Raw genomic sequence first — 24,205 nt, 5'->3', positions numbered from 1 at the left:
AGGGGCGGGGCCTGATGGTGCCCCGCCTCCCGCGGGATCGCCCCGGCTCCGGAGCTGCTGACTGGTGGCTGCCCTAGAACGCGGGGACTGCTCCGGTACCGCCCCTGGAACGCGGGCACAGCGCCTCTGGCCGAGCAGAGCACGGGGCAAGGCTGCGGTACAAGCACACAGAGCTGAACCGGAACGTGTCAAGAACCGCCTCTCTCCCGTGTCAGCCTGGACGCCGCAGCTGCCCCAGGGCTGTTGCTCGGAGCCCGCACCCCGAGCGCTGCCGGCACAGCCAGGCTCGCTCATCCCCCTGGCTCTCACGGCAAGCGCCAGACTACACAGAAAGATTCCAAAAACTCCCAGAGTAGCCCACCTATCTGAGAGCCAGGCACACCGTGCCAGAATACTGCAGCAACAGCCACGGGAGTTTCTGACGTTGACTTCTCAAGCTGGGGAACATCAGTGAAGACTGTTAAAAATAGCGTCTACAGCAGTTCTACTGCCACGATCAGTGATGTGCAGAGACGAGAAAGTAGTCAAGTTACAGCAATCTGTGTCCTCAATTCCAGTTTCCAGAGGACTAAAACAGGCTAGAGGAAGGATGGCGCCTACGAATAATGGTCCCTTTTAGGCTTGGTGAGGAGCTATGCACTTCTGTAGTTATAAGGCAGTGTGACACCCAAAGGACTCTCTGCCTGGCAGCCAGCAGGCACAAATCAATAGCTTCTTCCATTTCCAACAAATACTTTAAAAAAAGGGCAGAACAGCACAGCGTTCCCGTGCTTTCAAGTCAGATTTTATCATACAGGCTCATCAATGGCTCGAAGTTCTTGCAAAAGGCTAGAACTGCTAGTCAAAGCTGACCCAATGCTGCTCTGAAGCATGGGATTAATTTTTCTGGGATCAGCTACGGTACATGACTCTGCACAGGAGTATTGGGTATGTTCTTGTGAAAGGAATTTTGTGTTTTCAGGTAATTTCATTCTGAAAAATCAGGCACAGCAGAACTAAAGGTGCAGGAAACACTACTGTGCTGATGTAAATAAGCATACTCTACTTAGTGAGGAAACTGCAAACACACCTGTGCCAATGTCTAAACTGCAAGAGAAAGGAGCTCTGACAGAGGCTTTTAAAAGTGTTTATTGATGATTATTAGATGGAATGATGGCGAATAGTGCAAACCACTGTGCAATTGGGAGAACACTCCCTTCCCAGCTTTCACATTTACTTTATTATAGAGGAGACATGGAATAAGGATTAAATACAAAATGGGTCAGTATGCTGCATTTACCACTCCCCTTGGGCTTTGGACAGACTACTGTTCCCCCAGTGCGTGTCAGTTCAGAGCTACATCAAAGTGGGGAGTGTCTGCTGTGAGCAGGAACCAACAAACCTATGAGTTGGAACCAACAATCTTTTTCATTTGCACACGCATCCTCCGTCTGAAAATCCTAGCACTTCACTCAGCCAGTTTCTGCACTTTCATAAAGAATTGAAAATACCAAATGTTCACAAACCACACATAATATTTACTAGTATACTACAAGTGATCTTCAAGAGCACTTCTTCAGAAACAAGATTTCTGCTAACACTCTTCACTAATCTTGCTAGCTTGTAAACTTAGGTGCCCACTTCCTCATTTTAATGTGATTTTCTCCTTAGAAACTTCTAAAACCAATTGGGAGTGAGCAGCTAAACTTTTTATATTTAGTGCTTGAGTCAGCATTGGAAGAGATTTATTTGTCCACTCATAAGCGACCAGCTAGTTTGTCTAAGGAGGCTGCACTGTTAGAATCTAAGTCAAAGAACATTCTGCCCTCAAATGATGCATTTTGTGAAACCACACCCCAAAAATTAAACAACACAGTTACGAGTCTCAAGGCTAAACTGACCAGCACATAGTGGTTCAAATTATCACCCACGCATACTCTCCTTCTCTCTCAAATCTGTAACAGTATCTTTTACTTCAAGAGAATCCAGAACCACAGCCACTTGGAGACATAAAACCATGGGGCAGATACTGGAGACTTTAGAAACTGCTGGATTTACATAATGTGACTTGGTAGCGTGCTGTCTTTGAATGTCATTCCAGTCCAACAAAGTTACCTACACATACAAAATGTTAGAGTTGTGCCACTTGTCAAAAACAAGACATCTCCAATTACTGATCACACTTCAGCATACAGCTGGGAATAATACATTACAGAAAGCAAAACCACAAGATTTTAGTTACATAAAACAATATAATTTGTATTTAAACTGATAAATACTGTCTCCATGGTTCACTAATTCCAAATACTAGTTATCTGCACATTAGTTGCTAATATCTATTACTAGAAGTAGTTCCATCTTGTGCTCTCTCAAGGTGGTCAATTCATCTCTGAGACTTGTCAGCCTGTTGCTCTGAGAGAAAAAAATCTCAGCAGTGAGACTGGGTTCCATGGGAAGATTTCATTTTGTTGCCTGCCAGATAAGGAGTCCTATGATTATACAGGCCACAGCAAGGCCAAGAATCAGGATACAGATCTTCTTACGGGATTTCTTCTAATTAAGAGAAGAAAAAAAAAAGGCCACTGACACCAGGAACACTTGAGAAGAGGAAACAGCAAGGCTACCATTCATGTTGCAAACTTTGGTGAACCAGAGCACTTGATACCCACAGTTATTTAAGAGAAGTAATCAGTGTAGTCTGAACACTTCTACATGTTCCTTAAACTCCATGATTATACAGATGAATGTTTTTAATTTTAGGAGTGCAGTGGTCTAAGAGATGCAGTTAAGTCAAAATGTGACAGGTTTTGCTTCTCTTAAGGAAAACAACAAGTCTCAGAGAAGGTCTAACCTTTCTAGCTATTTCGATTTTTCAGGTAATCCTAATCAAACTCCTAAGCAGTTCTCCGGTACAATCTCCCCTTGGCCACTTGGGCTTGTTGTTGTATTTCTACAGTTTAAATGCTTTCATGTACAGTTACTGTACTTGGATTTTACAGCTTTGTACACTTTATTCATCACAGGAAACTAGAGTTCATCCATATACACCAAATATTTTTAACTTGGCATCTAAGGATTTGAGGGTAGTTATATATAACCACTTCCTTCTCCATCCAGAAAAAAAACCACATGCAAAACATGTCCAATAGCTCCCAAACTTAGATTTATAAATACTTCAGAACTTTGGCATGGAAGCCATGGAGAGAATACTACTAAACCCTGCCAGATGGTAAAAGCCTCTTCCCTCCCTTGCATTCAACACCACTGGAGTTTTATTGCCTTCTAGTACCTCCCACTTAACACCTTGGAAGAGCCCCGTACTTAGCTTGTGTGGAAGCCTGAAGTTCCAGCAGCGATGGGACTGACTAAAGCAGAACCATTACCCCTACACAGAACCTGGACCTACAGGGACAAGGATGATGAAAGGGACCAACAGAAAACACTGGCTACCATACAGCACCAAGAGCCACTGCAAGAGATTTGATGAGAAAGGGAGCACAGACTATGGGACAGAAACTCAGCAGCTGGAGAGGAGTGTTGCAAATACAGAAGTTACACAAATCTGGGCATAGATTTTTGCATGTCAATGTCTTGGCTGATATGTTTACAAGTTGGATACAACATCAGAATTTGTTCTTGTTTGTTCTGCTAACTCCTAACAACATCGAAGACATGTAAACACTTGGGCTTGCAGAGTGTGAGGGGCCAGACTATCTACTCTGAAGTAGAAGGTGGATTTCAATACCATGTTTTTGACTCAAGTGCTTTATATATTCCTTGCAGCCAATTTTGAGTGAATGCTAGCTTGCATAAGCTGGTTTTAATAACTAGTCTGGTATGCTGCAGTCCTCAGTGTCTTGCTCTGCCTGTTCCATTATTGCTCAACTATACACTGACAATAAAGCAAGCACACAGAATTTACCTGATAATACGCAGCTCTCTGCAACTGCTCACTGGCTCTTTCCACATGAACTTCTGCACTTTCCACATTTGCCTCTATGCTATCTATGGAAAAAACAGGAGAACTCGTTGCAAAATATTTCAGAGCTTCAATGTTTAAAAATTACAACCAGAAATACAATATTTTTAATGTAAAATACTGAAAAATTTAATAAACGTAGGCAAACCATGTAACTGAACTAAGAAAAATCTTATTATCCAAATGCACTTACCAATCATATCTCCTTGGTCATGAATCATCATAGCTAAATCCTTGAATATCTGATTGACATCCAAAATATCTGCCTGAAGACAACAGTTTAACAAGTTACAACAAACACTGGGTACAATTTTTCTGATCCTCACTCTTAGTAACTCTTCTGACCATCCCTCAAAGGGTCAGAATAAACTCTTTCAGAATAGACCAGCATTCACTGACTGAGGTAACTTGATGCTACCACCTGCGCAATTTAAGATTAACAGACGAGCCTACAATACTCCTGTTACCGAATATTTGTTTCATCACGCTAGCAATTAGCACAGTATGAACACTGTAACGAGCTGCTCCTGCCATCTCCGCAGTATCACCACTCAACAGCAAGGGAAAATACACCTCCTTCAACAGGAGCGGGGAGATTATCTTGGCATCAATGCTCTCTATGAGGAACTGTGTTCCTCCCCCATCAGCTCTCCTCAGTCCATCCCATTAACTAACACTGCACGACTCCTTTGATTTATTTCCCAGTACTGTTAACCATGCAGGATTGACTGGTCACCTCTAATTGCCTGATTGCGGTTTCTCTTTCTTTAATGAGTTCAAGGTCCTGTTCGGTTATTGCCACATCTTCTTCCTGAGACTGCATCTGATTCCAATCTTCACCGCTGTAAAGAGAGGGTAAATCTGTCTCTCTCTGACTATAGCTACTTCCATGCTGCATTTTATGGTGAAGTGGGTTCAAGTTGAAGAGTTTCCTACAGAACACCCCCCAGGTTCTGGGCCCCATCAATGTGAACAAGGACAGGACCGATTCATGACAGTAGTCACAAAGTGGAACAACTGAAAAAACGGACAGATCAGGCAACGTGAGTAAAGGGGAAAGCAGTTACATGCATAGAACACTCTGTTCTAGGATGAAACAGTTATCTACAGCATTATAGAAGAAACCTGCTTATTCCCGTTCTGTTTTTTTTTAAATACTTGTATCTTCCTTTCTTTCTACCATCCCTCCGAAAAGGAGAGATGAGGGTCAAAGTTCTGATAGAGCAGCCAGCAAGCACATTATCAGAACAGAAGAACACTTGACAAGCATCTGGATTTGAAGATTCTTGCCTGCTATCTGGCATTTGGAGATAAGACTAAAGTGTTTTAGTATTTTAATTCATTAGTCTAGTAAGAACTTCCAATTAAATTACACGCCAAAAGAGATATTAAAACTCAAGTAACTCTGCATCCCAGTCTACCTCTCTCCTGATGAGCTGGTTCTTCACAACTGCTGCAGAAGTTACACCAACTAGAGTGGAGCCAGCACCTATAATACAAGGCCATCTCTATGTTCAGCTTAAAAAGTTCAAGGGCAACATCTCCATCTTTTCAACAGAGAAGCGCACCAGAAAGCATTGTACCAGTCCAGCGTTCGGTACAACACTAAACAGTAAGTTTTAAAGTCTCAAAGTGCCTAAAGAAATTAAAATACACTACATGAGTAGGTCAGACACAGGTAATTCAGCTCTGAGAAGAACATATGGTTTGCAGATCTCTAAAGCAGAAGTTTCTGACACATAGCACACAAGAACACTTTTGAACGTGAATAGCTGCTGTGTTCCATCATCTCTCACTGCGCTAAGGGGCCTTTGGGCCCCACTACTTTTGTGTGCAAGGCCTTCAAACTCATCCCAGCACTTGCATAACTGAACATCTGGGGTTTCACCCCTGGTTCAGCGTGAAAGCCCAGGGCCAGCAAAGGGACACACACCAAGCAGCTGAGCAGATGAAGGGCAGTTTGCAGAGGGAAGGTGAGACAGGCAAGCAAGGTTTCTTGATTCAGAAAGTTAAAGGATTTATACAGACAGGGCCAACAGATTTCAGCCGAGCTGATAATGTAATCACACATACTTCTGGAGGGGCTCAGGTTCTCTTTACAGCACTGTAGAGTTGATATAAGTTTTACAAAGCCATCTACCACACAGGCACACTGTTACTGCAGAAGCAGTACAGCTTTCTGACAGGTGACAGTAATGCTGTCCTGATGTGCAAAATCTAAGATTAGTTTGCCAGTGCACAATGTCCACGACTTCAGAATTTTAGGCAGCCTTGTCTGCTATTCTGCAGTAGCTCCAACTGGGCTGCTAGAGAACACCCAAACACATGAAAGGAATATGCAGCTCTCTGTGGAAAGAGTCACAGTGAGTGAAATCCTGTCCAGTAATCTTGTATTCACAGGCCAGAGCACCAGGAGCTCCAGCTGCCACATCCTAGGACACTACTATTCCCCTCAGGGTAGTAATCACAAGATCTATACTTAAGAAGGATAAAATGCTGTCAGTCATGTGCTGTTTTTTACATAGTATATTACATGTGCTGTAACAATTGCTTTTCAACTCTTTTTGCTTTGCATTCACCCAGCAGAGCCTGGCCCACATTACAGTAACATATTGTACCACAAAAACTTCAGTTATATGTAGTGAAAACCTCAAGAGTATAAGAAATTATTACCTATCAAATGAAACAAGCTGTTCTTCTCTGAACCGATCATCAGCCTGGAAGAGATAAATAAGTCACTACTCTCACAGATTACCAGGACCATGCACAAAATCACCAGCAGCATCTTGAGGACCAAGGCACCAACTGTCCAGAGAATTCTTGGAGAATGCCACTGTCACTACAGCTTTTAGATTTAACTCAGGTTATGTAAAATTAATTTTAGCTTCATCTTCAGATTTAATTTTTAGATTCAGATTGTCTCTGCAAAGCAGAGGCAACTGAATGATCAAAGGCAGCCAGTCCATGTACTTGGATCAGCTGTCAATGACCCTCCTTTTGCAACATGAAGCAAAAAATTTAGAGCATAATCCAATGGATGTGTTCCCTTGCAGAAATTAAGAATGCAGAGCTAACAGAAAGCCCTGAGGCAAGAGGAGAGAAATGCTTTCACTGGCCATTTTATGATGAATTCTTAGTAGCCACAGGGGTTTGTCAAAACATAACAGTGAACATACACTGGATATATATTAGCAGGATAGAAGCTATAAGAATATAAAGCAACAGTGTGAGATTTAAGATGTAATTTAAGGTGTGGTAGGCTTCCATCTGAACTCTTAAATTTTATACCATAGCGCTGACATCAAAGTGAAGAGCAGCCTGCAATACTTTGCTATTCACTATACTTTGACTCCCCATCTCATCTTCTGCAACATTTGCAAATACCAGGGTTCCTTCCCTCCTCTACACTGACACTGGAGCACACTGAAACGAGAGATTACTTTCAACACTTGGGATGGAAAAACTACTGCACCAAGGCCTCACCAAGACTGCAGTCAGTAAGGTGTCAGTAGACAGGTATGAGGCTGGAAGGCAAGTACAAGATCTCTCAGAAGACTCGTAGTTCACTATACCACTCAAAAATTCTCATAAATACTTACAGAGATACGGGAGCCAGCTCTTGCCCTCGCTACGGTCTCTTTTTCCTTCTCTGACACTTGCCTCTGTACTGCCTGGAAGTTATTTAAGGCCGTGGAGAAGTCATTCATTAATCGTTCTTTCTGAAGCCTCTGTTGGCGCTGAAGAATAGAAACACAAACAAGTGTTTAGATATTCCCATTCATTATAAAGTGACTGTCAGACTCTTAAAAAAACATCATAATAACAACACTGTATGCTGGCATTCAGTGATCTTTTGATGCCAGTGGTCTGGGGCACTGGAGAGAACAAAAAGCCCACCATGTTTTAATTCTTTATATCAATACTCCATGCCTTGCTCACTGCAGGACATTTTTGTGCAACAAGGCTCTCCAATTTCGATCTAGTTTTAAGTCTGAAGTACACCATTACCTTTATTCAAATCACATTCCAGTAATTCACCACATTTAACTACATACCTTTTGGTTACCTACAATGCCTTTTCCCTCCATTCCTTTATTTAGCCAACCTCATAGTACTTAACCTTCTCACTAATACAGGAAGCCCCACCCTTCCAGAGCTAATGTCCCAGTCTCCTAAGCTGTCTGTCCTAACCATGCCACTCTACAAGCCTGTTGTTACTAGATCAGATAACATCCTTAGTGCTGATAACCATTTCAGTTTATCTTTTCTCCACATACATCAGTTGCAATAATCCTTTTCATCCTCATTTTACAATGTCAATTAATTTAGCCTCCACAGGACATCTCCTTCGAGTGTTGTGACATTCCAGTAATGGGAAATGAGAAGCTGTGGAAAAGCTTGTCCCAAGGATAACACTAGGTTAGTTCTTATGTTTTCTGATAGAGAGATTTGCAACAGCTGGCTCAAATTGTGGGATTTCCAGGACTGTAATCCTGCAATGAGCTTGTATCAATTCAATAGTAATTTCAATGAAATAAATATTTTCAATTATATCTTTTCTGTAATAAGTCACTACAGCAGCTTCATAATACACTCGAGCTCCCTTCTGAACCCTCTGGAAGCAGCAACCCTTCTGCCAGAGTGGATCCTCAGCATGCATTGGCCAGCTCCTGCAGATTTTGACTGAATTTTCCCTGGGCTGCTTTCAGTGAGATGCACATGACAGGATTTTGTTCACCATAGGAAGATTAACTGAAAAATAATTGCTGAACAAACTGGCAAAACATGGCCATGCTTCTAACTGGCACATAAACTTTAAAGACAACATCTGGTGACTCACATCCCCAGATCATCCCACAACAGCACCACAAAAGCAGGCAGTGGTGAATTGACACTAGCAGCAGACGACTGTCCCTTCCCTTTTCCAGAGGGAGGGGGAACTCAAACTACTATTTGGTAAGAGAAAACCATAATCTTTGCCTCATCATATTTTGCTTTGTGAGCTTCCACACACTCCCCTCCCCCACCCCGGCCCATCATCACCAATAAATCATATACAAGGGAAAGCTTTCTGGTATGCTCACATTTCATACTGACAGGCAGGTTGCTCTGAATTCTTATCCCAAAACTCTATCGTGCACCACCAGGGCACTTTGTAAACAAGATTATTTTTCAGAAATTTACTCAGAAAACCAGAATTGCACATTGAGCCCCCCCCAAACATTTAGGGCCTCTTATTCTCATGTGAGAAAGTTTTATATTTATTTGCCCCTGGGAAACATGGTTTTCTTAGTGTCATATAAACAGCCAGAATGCAGCCAGCTTAATGAGCTTCTCTACTTCACCATCATCCTTCAATGCAAAAGGCTGCTCTCTCTTCAGCTGTGCCAGTTCAGGCTTTGTGAGGTTGTGGTCTACCCTAGTTTCACAAAATGAGTGATCTAGAACTATGTCCAGAAAATTCTGCCTGCCTACCTGTTCAGAAGCAGACAGGGGAAGTGGTAGAGACCCCAGCTCTTTTAGATATTCATTGGTCTCTTTGGCAAGGCAGTTTGCAGAGTGCTGCAGCTGTTGTCTGAAACAGAAGTTCAAAAGCAGTTACAAAAGTTCTACCTCAAAAGCAGTCTCTGAGCATTTTAGTGTCCAGAACGATGACTAAATAGGGGTTCTGAGATCACACAGCTTTACAGTAGGATTTTTTCAACCTAAAGGACAAGAGAAGTACTTTGTTTTTTAACATCAACTTGAGTCTGGACCACATATTTAAAAAAAAAAATTCAAATAATTGCCTTGCTCCCTGCTAACTAGTATAGTTCAGTATCTTTGAAAATACCATTTTCTCCAATGGCATAAGAGAGAAACAACCTTATTCAGTGAACATAATCCCTCTTTTAGGGTGAATTCCTTGTGGTACCAATTAGTAACTAACCCTTCACTTGACAACCACCAACTCCATTGGTTAAATGTACATTTGATAAAAGTACAGGGACTCTGATATGAAATTATTAATTTTTTATTATATATTAAATATATTAATATATATTATAAATAATATTATCATATATATTAATAAATATTATATATTTATTAATTATTATAAAATAATGGTCAGAAAGAAGAACAATCCAGCTTCTACTTCAGGAATTGCAAGGCTTTCCCTTGAGCCTTTATGTTTTCCAACAACATTGCAATATGAAGCTATCGTTGTGAAGTATCTAATACTAATATATAAAAACTATACTGTAAACCAGGAAGACACAAAACACTAGAAGCAGAAGCAATTTCTTTTGCATTCAGTGAGTACAAGACGCTCAAGTGAAAGTCACTTACTTGGCCCAATAGACACACAAATCAAGGCATTCAGGCTCCATTATTGTATAAGCTGTATATGTAAACTGAACAAACTATCATGCATTCTGGTAAGTTTGTATGGCAGCTGATAATTTGAGGGGTGCAGTTACTCTCACCCCAAAGAGGAGAGATTATGCAACTTCCACAGTGACGTTAAATGGGAAGGCATTTGTTTGATCACCAGTGATTAGTTCTTTAATCTACCAATTAAATAGAGATTGAGTCAACTGAGCAGCTCAAGGAAACAAATCCCTTTCTCTCCCAACTGGACTCTGATCTCATCCTTCAAATGTGATATGTGTATCTTCCACCACAAGTCATGAACTCATCCAAAAATCACTATTATAAAAACTGGGATAGCTGTGCATTCAGAGATTCAAGGTAATGTCGCATGAAGAGAGAGTGGAAGAATATACTTTCAAGTTTCCTTTGATGACCTCAGAAATTATTATTTCCATAACTTGCTATTTATGCTTCACAAGTTTGTAAAAGGTGCACAGACACAGAGAGCACTTGTACAGTCTCTCCAGGAGTCAGTTCCAACTATATCTATTTAAATGTCTTCTACATTGTCTCCCACTGGCATATTATTAGTTTGAAATTACATGACATTTTGGCTGCCATATGTGATCACTAATCTTTCTACTGCCTAAATCCATCTGTACTACAAGCTACCTTTTCACCAATTATGAGGCTTCCTTACTGTTTTTCTGTATTGGTTTCATGGAGGACCAAGCATGTGGTATAGCATTAATTTCTCCTATTATGACTACTCCTCAGATAAGAGCAAATGCTAATGCATGGCTGAGGTACTAATACTTTTTAAAGAAACTATAGAAAAACTAGATAGAAGAACAATATAGAAAAAGCTGTTCCTACCCAGGAATTTTGAATGGCTTCTCCAGAGTCCTGCAGAAAGACCTTAATTCATCCAGTAAACTACTTAATGCAGCTAGTCATTCTAGGTTTGTAGGACTGTATTAAATTTATCTAATAAAGCATCTCCCCAAAGCAAGTAACCCACTTTTCCCAAGAATACAGACAAAAATGAAAGAATGCCTATACCAATGCTTGCTCATTTAATACTTACAGGTTTTCCTGAAGCTTGCTGGAATCCTGCTTGGTTCCCAGCTGACTCATCAAATTCTTTATTTGAGCAGCTGAAGATAAAGAGATCACAAGATGAGTTAGTAAGATAAGTTTTAACATACTTTATTCCTTCTTGAATGTATTCTTCTAGCTTTCCCCAAAAGATTAATTTCAATGTCTGACTTAACCTAGTAAGACAACACCTACATTCTTTACTTTAAATATATACAAGTACCTTAAGGGTGGATGCCAAGAGGATGGCGCTAGACTCTTCTCACTGGTGTCTAGAGACAATACACTGGGCAACAGGCACAACTTAAACATGGGAAGTTCCATCTAAATATGAGGAAAAATTCTTTTGCTGAGAAGGTGACAAAGCCCTGGAATAGGCTGCCCACAGTGGCTGTGGAGTCTCCTTCCCTGGAGATCCCTGCCTGGATGCCATTCTGCACAACCTGCTCGGAGGGAAACTGCTTTAGCAGGGGCTGGACCAGATGAAGTCCAGAGGTCCCTTCCAAACTGAGCAGTTCTGGGATTCTGTGAAATGCAAAGTGTATTTTAAACATCCTCACCTACACATGATCCAGCCTAACAAACTAACTTTCAGATACGAAAGTGATAGTGAGGCATAGATACCCTAAAGAGAAGTCAGTGGAGCTAAAAGCCTGTGCACTCCTCTTCCGCAACCTTTTTAGACCAACTAACAGCTGTTTCTACCACCCTTGCTATTTCAGTATTTTAATCTATCACTGCTGCAGAACAACGTCACCATGCTGTGTTGCCACTTTTACATTATTTTTAAGTTACTTAAATTATTAGTGCTCTGTTAAAAAAACAAAACAACAACAACAAAAACAAACCAAAAAACAAACCCCAAACCAAACAAAAAACCCCTCCAAAACTACAGAAAGAAAAAGCCAAGCGTTGCTATTAGTTTCACAAAAAACCCCCAGACCTGAGGTTTTTTACTCATGCTAGTCCAAACCTTTCACAATACTGGCACAAATAATCTTTCAAGAAGAGCAGATAGCAATGTGGACCTCACAGCTGGCCTTTGTCAATTTGAAACCATGTTGTAGCGCAGAGAGATATTTTAGATCTCCTTCTCCCCTGTCTCCGATGTTTTCCCATTATTTCCCTTGTGCCATGATCATGAAACCACACAACTAATCACATCAAACCATTAACCCTCCTGAAAAGCAAGTACCATTTTCTCTCCCCACTCCCTCTGCCTTAGAATACTTTTCTGACAGATCAAGAAGCTGATCTACTTTATTCTGCAGCAGCACAACTTTTATCTTTACTGAAGTGCTGGGCTCAGCACTTACAACAGCAGCCCAAAGACTGATTGTCACAAATCAATCATGAAATCTACACTATCGCATCATGCAGTGAGAGGCAAGGCCAAGGAGGATCACCTTAATACAGCTCCACAGGCAACTACATTGAACTGAATTATCCCATGAGCTCAACAAGAGTTTCTTCCAATTCAGAGACACCCTCCTGTGTAACTTCTGCTTTCAGCCTGATTAAATGTTGTCAATTTTCAGTTGATTAAATGTGTTGTTGGAGAAGCATCAGATCGCTACAATGGCCACTTCTTTTAAAGTGATGTCCGATGGCTTATAACAAGGGCAGCTCAGCTAAAGCTGCAATAGGAGTTAATCAGTAATTACCCAGTAATTAGCTTTTACATCCACCAAGTGTATTCTCACCTAGAATTTCAGACATCTGTTAGGTCATACAGTGAGGAGTTGGTTGGCAACTCCTCATATACTGAGCTTGGCTTCCAGCAAGCAAGACTGCACATATTTCACAGCTCTGTCAGACACTGGAAGGTCAGAAAAATTCATAGTCAAGCTGTTGACAAATTGCACGCAGACTGTACTCCCTGTGCGGATGCCGAGGACTTGGTAAACAGAATTTATGCCACAATGTCCAGACACTCTGTGACTTATTTTTCTCCACTTGGGGAGATTCTTTCACATTCCCATTTCCAGGCCAGGCAATGTACTGTCTGTCCTGTCTTGATCCAGGTTCAGCAGCTCGCTTTGCGTAGTTTATCTCAGCCAACAGCAACACACATATTCTACCAAAATGAGAGTAAAGTGTCTGGGAAACCAAAAGAAGAGGCTGGAGCTCTTTATTCTTTGGATAGTGGGTCTGCACCAACACAGAGAGCCTCCTCAGCCAACAGCTTTCAGTCTCTGAGCCCTTGTAATTTCAGGCTGTAGAGCCTTCCATGTACTCACTATCTGACAGCTAAGATTTCTTGAAACACAATTGCTGCTGTAGCTGCAAGACTGTTAACATTACCTGAGCAAACAACAGTTTTGCCAGCTGAGGCCACCAGTGCATTTTGTGTGAAATGCTCACTTCACAGAGACTTCCCAAAGAAGTGAATAATACTCAGCTGTGCATACTGTTTGCCTGCTCTTTTCCTTAGAGCGGACAGAAGAAGAAATGAGGACAGCCTTAAGGCTTCAACATACCCTTTCTCTTAGACTTGAATGGAAAGCTTTTATATGGTGTGTAATAAAGTTAACTACTCTAACATTAAGTCAGGTGTTTTGTGTGCTCCTATCCACCTCGATAAAACTGTAAGACTATTTGTTTAATTTGAAACAGACAGTGCATGGAGATAGGATGGCTGCAGGTCATGAGACAGCAGAAGCCTGTCCTATGAGAGAGAGAAGCTGAGCTGCTTAGAACAGGAGGCTCAAAGAAATCCCGTGGAAGAGAGAAAGAAGGAGTGTAAAGGAAAAAAAAAGGGGGGGAGGGAAGGGAAAAAACTCAGCAAGCCATGCTATTTGGCAAACATTGAAGCAATTCAGCAATGCCTACACCAAGAGGAAATGAACATGACTGAGCAAAGCATTTTTAGTAACATAATAGATTTGTATCATCAGAGAAATCACCAACTTTCTTAGAAACCAACATGTTCAACTGATCTTGCCTTTAAAAACTTCCACGGGTAATCGAACAATTAATGTCTTGTTTAGCAAAGGCCGTATCCTTAGGAAGGATTGTATCAAAGACTCTTCTGAATGTGACCGCTTTAATGAGCAGCACTTCAGCGATCAGTACTGAGATTTCTATGATTATCATACAGTATCGATAACTTTCTCTAACGACAACCACGCAACCAAGGAACTGCAACACCACGTCCTTAGGGATATCCTGCCCGGGAACAGGCCGCTGCCAGCACAGCGAGAGGGAAAGCCCCAGGTTCTCATCCCCATTCGAGATCTCTGGGACAGCTGCTGCTCCCGAGCGCACGTGGGGCTCTTGTTGCCCCCGGAGCCCCTCACTGAGGGCACCCTGCAAGCGAGCGCCGGGCTGGCCGGGGTGCCAGTGTCGCGGGGGAAGGGAAGGCTCGGTGACAGACACCCACCGAGAGCACCCGCAGCGCTCACCCCGCCCTGCAGCCGGGCTGGGCATCACCGCGCCCGGCGCCTGCTGTGTAACCGGCCCGGGGAGGGGGGAAGCCCGCCCCGGGTCCGCCCGTCCCGGGCACCCCCGCCCGGAACCGCTCCGCGGAGGCTTTGCCGACTCCGGCTCCCCCGCGCTCGCACCCCCGGGGCGCTGCCAGGCCGGGCCGGGCCGGGCCGGGCCGCCCCGTTCCTTTCCAGCCGCGCACTCACTGTACTGCGCAATGCGCTGCACGTTGCCGCTGCATGTCTGGATAATGCTGCCGAAGTCCCGGTACGGCGGCGGCGCCCCGGGGCTGCGCGGGTCCAGCGGCCCGTAATACATGGCCGGGCCGGAGGGAACGCGGGCCCCACTGACAGCGCCCGCCCGGCCTGCGCCTGCGCCTGCGCGGCCGCCGCGCCTGCGCGTTGTGGGGCGGCATGAGCGCGCGGGCGGGCGCGGCTAGCGTGAGGGGTGGGGTTCTGGAGTGAGGGACCACGGCGTCGTCAAGGGTGACAGAGACCTGGAGCATCATCCAGCCCTGCCCACCGTCCACCCAGCACTGCTACTGTAACCCCATAGCCACTAAAACATCACTCAGTGCCAGATCGCGACGCCTCTTGAACACCTCCAGGGGTGGTAACTCCACCACCTCCCTGCGCAGCCCTTTCCAATGCCTGACAGTGAAAACATTTTTTGTAATATCGCATCTGAATCTCCCTCTGTCTCAGCTGAAAGCCATTTTCTCCTGTCTTCTCACTGCAGGCATGGCAGGAGAGACCAGCACCCACATCACTACAACCTCTTCTTGGGGAGTTGTAGAGAGCAATGAGGTCACCCCTGAGCCTCCTCGAGACTAAACAAACCCAGTTCTTCATAAGACACGTTTCTCTAGACCTTTCACAAGCCTTGTTGCTCTTCTCTGGACATGCTCCAGCACCTAAATGTCCTTTTTGAAGTGAGGGGCCCAGAAGTGAATGCAGTACTCACGGTGTGGCCTCACCAAAATCAAGGGTAGGAGCAGAGTCACTTCCTGGGCCCTGCTGGGTACACTGCTCTTGATACTGGACAAACAGCCGTGAGAGCTGGAGTGACAGCCTGGTGACAGCCACAGTGAGAGCTGGAGTGACAGCCTGGCCTGGGGTGAGGAGGAGCTGTACTTTCAGTACCAAGTAATCCCATCAGCAATAATGCAAATGCTTGTAAATCAAGAGTAAAGGAATTTAAGTGAACATCCTTCTCTGCTCCCTGCTGCAGGAGGTGTCGTATTTTAAGGAAAGTACATCCAATAATTGAATAAAAAGTCTGGGGTAATGCCCTGCAACTACTTAAGAAGTCAGTGTATGTGTGAGTAAAGTAAGAGTGTAAATATTTCTTTGAGAAATGCTTGATACAACAACAAATTTCTAATTCCAGAAGTGTCCAGAACAGTCAAAATTATGGCAAGTGTGGAGCAAGGCCATGGATGAAACTTGTGTAATAGACTAAGAGAAGGCTCCAGGGTGACGTTATTGTGGCCTTCCCAGTGCCTAAAGGGGCTCCAGGAAAGCTGGAGAGGGACTTTGAACACGAGGTGGAGGGACAGGACACAGGGAATGGCTTCCCACTGTCAGAGGGCAGGGTTAGATGGGATACTGGGAAGAAATTCTTCCCTGTGAGGGTGCCTCTCTGGCACAGGTTGCCCAGAGAAGCTGTGGCTGTCCCTGGATCCCTGGAACTGTCCAAGGCCAGGTTGGACAGGGCTTGGAGCAACCTAGTCTAGTGGAAGGTGTCCCTGCTCATGGCAGGGGGTGGAATGAGTTAAATCTTATGGTCCCTTCCAACACAAAACATTCTGTGATTGTACAAATAGGTATTTATTCAACTTGATGCACATGGACAGTTTGTTGAAGTTGGTTTGACCTGGTTTGATTGAAGCAGCTTGGAGGGAAATATTTTCAGGTCCAGAACCGTTAAAACACTTGTTCAAATTCAACGAATCTTTGGTGAGCACAAATAGGGCTTATGACAAAGAAGGCAAGCAGTAGAGAGGGTACCACTTGGGAGAGAAACTAATTTGCAATACAATGTAGTAAATCCCAATAAACAGTACTACACATTTTAGTGAAGCAATGCATTTTTACTCTGTTTAAGAGCATTAAAAAATTAGAGCTTGCATTAACAAACTGGAACTTGCTTTTCAGCTTCAGAAGTATTCTAGGAGAAATAAACCTCATTCCTCAAAAATTATATTCCTAAGAAAGACTTTGTAAAATAAATGAAAGTAAAAGAAACACATAGGGGTTTTGGACTGCAGGAGCAAGTAATTTGGACTGCAGTTATGTACACTATTCTTACATACACTAAATAAACAAACTATTGTCAGGAGATAAAAATACACTTTAAAGAGAAGAAGTTGGACTTTAAAAGTGCAACTTTGTCTCTTGACAGAAGGTTACTGGGAAAATCAAGATCCCTGTCTTGGTTGCATTGGATTCATATTTCTTGAAGATCTCTAATGAGGCTGGAATCGTTTGGCTGCATCTGGATGTACAGTACGTTCTCCTGGGTGAGCTGTTCCTCTGAAAGAGTGTCCATGTTAGTGTGGTGCATTTGTGGTGATAAAATCCCACCCTTGCTCCCTTGCTTTGAAGAATAATGACACTCTCATCTGATATAAGAAGAGATCTTTTTCTTTCTCTTTTGATCTGTTTTTTCAGTGTCAGTGAATAAGAGGTGACAGACACAAAGCTAGTTGCTTGAAGATGGATGTTCTTTATTGTGGAAATTTCTGGCCGGATAATTTACACATGATATTGTCTGGCTAAACAGCACCAGCATCTTCTCTGGCTGCTTGTGTGCCCTGGGAGTTGGGGTTTGGTGAGGGTTTTTTGGGAAGGCTAATAAAAGTGTTAATTCTATTAAGAAGGAAATGTCATGATTTCACTGCACACGCTGACTGACTTATTGGGGAGAAAAGCACAGTTCATGCTTCATGCTGGCTATTTCCCACTCTACACACATCCATCGCCAGCAGGAAAAATCAATCTGTGTTGTGTCCCTGCATCTCCCAGCTCCAATTCTGTCCATCCCTGTAGAAAAATTAAAGCTTGGTTATAAGAAAAAACGTTACAGCAGTTTTAAGTTGGGGAATTTATTCAGTGTTGGAGGAACGAATTCTTTATTAATGCAGAATTCTTTCTTCTTTCCCACACTTCTTCAGTAAAATGGGACCAGCTACAGAGAAATGAATCCCGCAGACAAATGAGCAGTAGAAGAAGGGGAATGAATCACAGACCACCGAGGTCACTTCTGGGTGCAAGGCAGCTTGTGGCACACACAATGCAGCGTGACACATGGGTCTTTCACCTGCACTCACTGCTTCACAATCCCTTTGGGGCTGCACCTGCACTGCATTTCTGCCTATGGACTCAGCAGTGCAGATTCATCATAAAAAAAAAAAAAAACAACCAAAAACCCACCCTTCCAAGAGAGATTAGTCCTTTCTCACTGGTAGATTTCTCCTGGGAGTGACCGGACCATGCTCACCCGAGAGCATGTCATGGGGAGCAACAGAGGGTGGCAGCAAGAGCATTTCCATGCGAGGTGAGGAAGGATAGGCTGGATCACACACAGCATTACCATAACAGAAGTCACCAGCTTGCATGCTGCTGGCACTAGTTTAGGATCTTTCTTCTTCATAAGCTCAATCCAATCATAGAAGAACATAACTAGCAGGTCCAGAGTACCTGTAATGCCTGTTTATAACAGTCTTCAAACAACTTCACAGAGATAAATCTAATCTGGAGTAATCCCTGGAGAGGGAAACAGGATGTGGAAAATATCATGGCTGCTTGGTTGGATGTACTACAGACCTGTCAGTTCAAAGGAAGATTTGGAAACACTGAATGGATACAGAGAAGGGAAACTACAAGGAAAGCAGCACTGTGGGTCACCAAATCAAGGTGATGCCTGGAAGCCTGGCAAGCTGCAGTTCTGCATGGTGGTTTTAGTTCTGAGAGCACGGATGTGCATTCTTAATGAACACAGCAGTATTTGGCAAGCAAGAAGTTGATAACAAGAGTTTGCTGTGAGGAGCAGTTTTGCTCTGGAGGTACTTTTCATATAATTGCTGCTTACTGCTCCCAGTCAGCAGTAGGAAGCAGTTCATTGCCAGGTGGAAGACCTCTGGCTGGACATGGAGGCTCTATATTTGGAGATCCCGGAATCTGAAAAGTAAGGAAAAGTGGGGTTGGGCAGTCCTGGAAACCCCTTTAGGCATCATGCACTCACTCTTGTTTGGGTATGCTACCTAAGCATGACCTGTGTTTCTGCTGTGTTTTCAAATGATATGCCATATCTGTGCCTCTCTGAGTTGGAGGATCCCCCTGACCATGCTGGATGAAAAGAGTGGCTCTGGAGCTCTGCAGAAGAGTTCCGTTTCAGGATCCCGTGATTCGATAACAGTCATGGTTGGGTTGCAGAGGACAGGGCACTGGTGATGACGTGGCAGTGGTCTGAGCATCTTGTGCATGCTGGCACAGAGGAGCGTCTCTGTCAAGCCATGGCAGAGACCTGACAGACTGCCTTAATTTTCTGTAGTGCCTCAAAATCCTTAATTTTCTGTAGTGCCTCAAGACATATGGCTTGGGAAGCAAGTGACCTGTAGGCTGCATGGACAAAACATGAGACTGGAGTTGTCAGCCGAGTTGCCTGTGTGTACCAGACAGAATCTTGTGCTGCACTCAGCCAGCACCCCTCCACCACAGTGTGGCTTGGAGAGTCCTCTGGGTTCCCACTGTCCTTGCAGCAATAACCAGGGTCCACACCAGGCAGAAATGAAGCTTGTTGGCTGTGATTGATTTCAGTAGAGGCCATAACAATGTTGACCAGGAAGGCAAAGGCTTCAAGGAATGGAGCATCTGAGCGGATGAGCACCTTTTGGCATTTTTCCACTCTCCAGGGAAAACTCCTTGCTCCCTGATCATTCATTTGTTACTTTATTTTCCAGCAACTGGGCACTATAATAAGAGGCAGCCTGTGTGCTGGTGGGCTGGAAGGTGCTAAATGTCCTAAATGATTTTTAAATCAGGCTATAGATTGTACCTATCAACAGTAAACCAGGGGCAAAACCCAGGTATCTGTAGTCAACAAATGAAAAGCAGAAGCAGACAAGGCTGTGATACAGTTGAGCCAGCACAAGGCAAAACATTCTCTTTCAAATGACAATTCACTGTTAAAGTCAGTAAAATTCCTCATACTGGAAAACCCTGCACAAACTGGACACTACTTGCTGCATTAGGGAGGTAGGAGATGCTTGAAGGCCCAAGGGGAAACAGTGCATCTATCTCTGTGCATCTATCTATCTAACAGTGCATCTATCACCAGTCCTGGGGCTGGATAGCAAGTCAGACAGTGGGCTGGAAAAACTGTCAACAACAAGGTTTTAAGCAGCATCTTTGTTTCAAACCAAGAACAAGGTGCTATTTGATGGAAATTCAAACTAGTTCATGGCCAAACTCACTGCTGTGGGAAGTCATTGGGAGATGCTTATCAAAAGGATGGGATGACAATGAGAGCAAAAGATAATACCAGAGGGGCTTTCAGCAGCTCTACACATCAAAGCCCCGGCTCTTGCAAGATGTGTCTCATCACAAATTGCTGCTGCTTCTGGCTGGAGCAGCTGGTTGTACTCGTGCAGACAGTGTAGTGGATTTGGCAGACCTCAGACTTCCTGCCACCAGACAATTTTTGTGTGCCTGTCCTGAGGATGTGGTCATTAGGTATCAGTATAGCAGGTGATGCAGGATTTTGGGTGTTTGTAGAGCTTCTAGTATGTGGCTGTAGAAGAGATTTTTGGAGAAGGATGCTCCTGGGTACAGCAATGTGGGTTATTGTGCACTTTGTGCCTGTGTTACCTAAGCACGGGGACAATGATCACAAGGCTTTTGTGGAACATGGACTCAGCATTGTAGAGTAGATAGAGCAGTAGTGTCCCCGCTGGAATGAAGGGGACACTTAACAGGTTTGTCTGAGCCTGCACAGAACATCTGCAGCAGAGCTAGAAGGGAGAACTAGAAGTGTCACCTGAGTTCTGATTTAGACCAAATACCAGTAATTTTCTGACAACAGGTGCACAAATTTGGTACTGTGCCATTGTTGTGGCTGGGCTATGATGCCACTCCCTGACATGTCCAGCTTCCCTAGATCCAGGATACACAGTGCTTCAAAAAGCAACTGATGAGTAGTCTGGGGCTTTGAGTAGTGAAAGGAAGTTTTGGGTAATGAAGTGCTGGTGCAGTAGCAGAACCTGGGGCAGAGACTGGTGGCCCATGACTGGCTCTGGTCCAATGTGTTAAGGAAGCTTTCCTGTCTGCCCACCCAGATGCCACTCTGGGAGTCACACTCACACCACCTGGGATATAAATGGAAGTGGGAAGATGGGACAAGGGGAGCTCATGGGGCCCGAAAGGAGTTTTTTTAGGAGGAGATGAAGCTACAGCAGTAGCTGTTGAGGGGTTCCCATGGCGCTACTGTGCTCACAGTGTGTTCTGCTCCAGCAAGGAGGATTCCCAGGGCTCTGGCTCCTTGTTCTGTGTTGTGAGGGTGCACAGTATGAAGATGTCACCACTGTTACTCATAGCCCACACATCCCAACGTCTCTGGAGCAAACAGTGTGGCCGTGGGAAGGATGGGGCCAGGACCATCTTCTGAGAAGGGACCCCAGTAGTGGGAAACCCAGGATCCCCTGCAGCCCACACCCAGCATTCATCACCCAGGTCCTGGCACTCCGCACGCAGCACCCCACATTCATCACCCCGTACCCAGCATTCACCACCCAGGTCCCGGCATCCCGCTCCCCGTACCCCGCACCAAGCACTCGGCTCCCCGCACCCGCTCCCGGCAGCGCTGGGGCCGGACTGGGCGGTGGGTCTCGCCCAGTGCCGCAAGGGGGCAGCAGCGCCCCGTAGGAGTTCCCGCGTGGCCTCGGGGGGTCCCGGGTGCGGGGGACCTTTCCTGCCCACGCTGCCCGTGTTAGCATAAAGGTGCCTGTACCAGGGCGAGGTCACCACCGATAGCCCCCAAGCAATCAGTCCACAGCACCTGAGCGTCCCTCCCCATTCAGGGACAGCCATGCTGGGATGGGGAGGACAGGCTGATAACACCCTGTCTGTACTGGCTACTCCAAAGAGCTGACTTCAAGATGCTGCCGTGGAATTGGAGCCAGCTATATGCAGAGCTTTACCTCCCCTCCACTCTTACCAATGGCAAACCTCTCCTGTCCCTTCCAACCCCTTTGAATTTGGCATCAGAGTAGTCCTGGGTTCCCAGGGATGAGGACAAAAGGAAAAGTCAGGGCATGCTTTCCAGAAGGTGCCAACTTTCCAGGCTCTGTGTCTTCACTGAAGAAGTTTGAGAGCTATTTTGAGTTCGAAGGAGTCCAGAAAGAAGTTCCCGTGGGGCTCTGCTGGGCTGAGCTGCCCAGTGCTCAGAGTAGAAGCTGCAGGCTCCCTCTCATTGCTCCTGGGTCTGTTGTTGCCAGTCTCACATTAGCAGAGTATTCACCTGTTTTCCTCTGGGATACCATGTATTTTACTCTGTGGTCTAGCTTAGGTGATTTGTGGAAGTGTGGTAATATTCTTTAATGAGAGGCTGTGCCCTCACAACCTGGGCACTATTCCAGCACACTCAACCCCTCTTGTTATTCTGAGATCCCAGGTAACCCAGGTCAGCAGTGCAGAAATGAGGGCTCTGATTGCACATCCTGTGTTAACGAGCCTGCCTTCTGCCTGGTGGCCATGTCAAAAGTACCACAAACATTTCTGTGGAGGACATGACTCAGGGTCTCCTGCCTGTCTCCCTGTTGGCTGAGGGGACCCCAGCTGTGCCCTGAATGCTGGAGCTTGCTGTGCACATGGAGGCAGGTTTTTCATGGGAAGATAAGGAGGGCTTTTTTCAGCTCTGAAAGCTGTTTATTCTTTATAGCGTACTGACACCAGAACGGAAAGGGCCTTTTCCTGAAACTGGCTATTTATAAACAGCCTGCGGTGCCGAGCCTTCCCTTGCTGGGGGGCAGGGACTCTTTGCAGCTTTTCTTTTGCTGCCTTGAACTTGCCCAGAGGTCCTTCAGATATGAGTGAATAGAGCAGGTCTTGCTGCCCATCTGCTGGAGGCACGCTCCAGTACCGACAGCTTGTAGTAACTCTTTGGAGATTTCAAACTCCAGTGAGTACCTAATTCAGCCCTAAATCCCTTGGGTGTACAGTCAGTGCTATTCACAGCCCTGAAATCTTATAAAGGTTTCTCAGGAGAAATCAGCCATTTGGGGCACTCATGCCTTCAACGTGTGACACAGCTGGGCTTGCCCAAAGGGACAGATCCCTGTAGTACATGGGCAGAAATCAGGAGTACTTGTAGCTCTATCTTTCCAAGCTGCTGAACAGTGTAATGTTTGCTGCATCCACACACTAGAGGTGGGATTCGGCTGCTCCAAGATGTCTAAAACACAGCCTTGAAGCCCCAGCTAACTTTGCTTCCCTGTTGCGTGAGTCAGCACAGGCAGACAGCCGGGACAGCCCCAAACCCATGGCTCAAGCACAAAGAGCAAATTTATTCCCATTACTTCGCTGTCCCAGGGATCCCCAAAGTAACACCCAAACAGAGGTACACAAAGTCGGTCCATGCTGGAGGAACACCAGTCTGCTGCTCACACTGCTTTATCAAGGTTTATTCCCAGCTGCAAGGTCAACTGAGCATTTACAATCCTCCTCACCAGTCTTCTTTTAACCCATTCCTCCCAACACCTGTGAAAAGAGGGAAATAGGCACCTTCAAATCTCATCTCCATGAGATGCTTTTCTTTGGATTTTACCCAGTTTGTGTTGGGATGCTAGGCAACTCCCTCCCTCCCTCCCTCCTCATTTTTTGCGCCAGCAGGCCAGTGGCTTTGTGGGCAGTGCTGAGCTCCTCTCTCTCAGGGACACTGGGATCCTCTTTTGAACCCTGCCAGAAACTCCAAGGAAGCTACAGCTAGGTTTAGTTATTAAAACTACTGCTCCTGCCCTGACCTAGCTGTGCCCTCTTGGCAAACCAGGTTTGCTTTTGGCACTGCTCACAGTACTGTACTGCAGCATTACATGTATTTTCCCTGTAGGGATGTGATGGCTTTTGGTTGTGGCTCTGGCACAGAGGGCCAGTGTATCTGGCAAAACCCCTGGCACAAGGGGTTTGACTGAGAATTAAAGACTTAAATAAAACCCTCTGTCCACTTCTGGAGTTTGTTTTGTGCTGCTGAAGAAAGGCAGAGGTGTGCAGAGGGATGGGGACAGGAGGGGCAGACACACAGCTCTTCAGCCATGCAGGGAGAGCCAGATTTCCATAGGGTTCTGCACATCAAACGCAGCTGAAGCAGAGAGGA

The 24,205-nt window shown here is 44.9% G+C and overlaps 1 protein-coding gene across 2 annotated transcripts; it reads right to left on the bottom strand.

The window, feature by feature from the left end:
- Positions 1-1,110: 1,110 nt before the first annotated feature.
- On the bottom strand, positions 1,111-15,221 carry STX12 (syntaxin 12). 2 transcript variants are annotated; one of them, XM_085081085.1, is made up of 9 exons: positions 15,043-15,221; positions 11,400-11,469; positions 9,434-9,533; positions 7,558-7,695; positions 6,632-6,675; positions 4,695-4,800; positions 4,152-4,224; positions 3,902-3,984; positions 1,111-2,094 (listed from the first exon to the last, which is right to left on the bottom strand). In XM_085081085.1, the coding sequence occupies exons 1-9, from the start codon at positions 15,152-15,154 to the stop codon at positions 1,903-1,905; spliced, it is 918 nt and encodes a 305-aa protein (XP_084937211.1). In that variant the 5' UTR covers positions 15,155-15,221; the 3' UTR covers positions 1,111-1,902. The 2 variants fall into 2 exon arrangements, with proteins under 2 accessions (XP_084937211.1, XP_084937212.1); XM_085081086.1 differs by lacking the exon at positions 1,111-2,094 and adding an exon at positions 2,212-2,532 and having other exon boundaries at positions 15,043-15,219.
- Between the last annotated feature and the right edge of the window lie 8,984 nt (positions 15,222-24,205).

This window comes from Lichenostomus cassidix, chromosome 23, assembly GCF_008360975.1.
Source record: "Lichenostomus cassidix isolate B80296 chromosome 23, HeHo_3.0, whole genome shotgun sequence".
Lineage (NCBI taxonomy): Eukaryota > Metazoa > Chordata > Aves > Passeriformes > Meliphagidae > Lichenostomus > Lichenostomus cassidix.
Note: the sequence above shows the minus strand (reverse complement) of the source record. Positions and strands in the feature narration are given on the sequence as shown.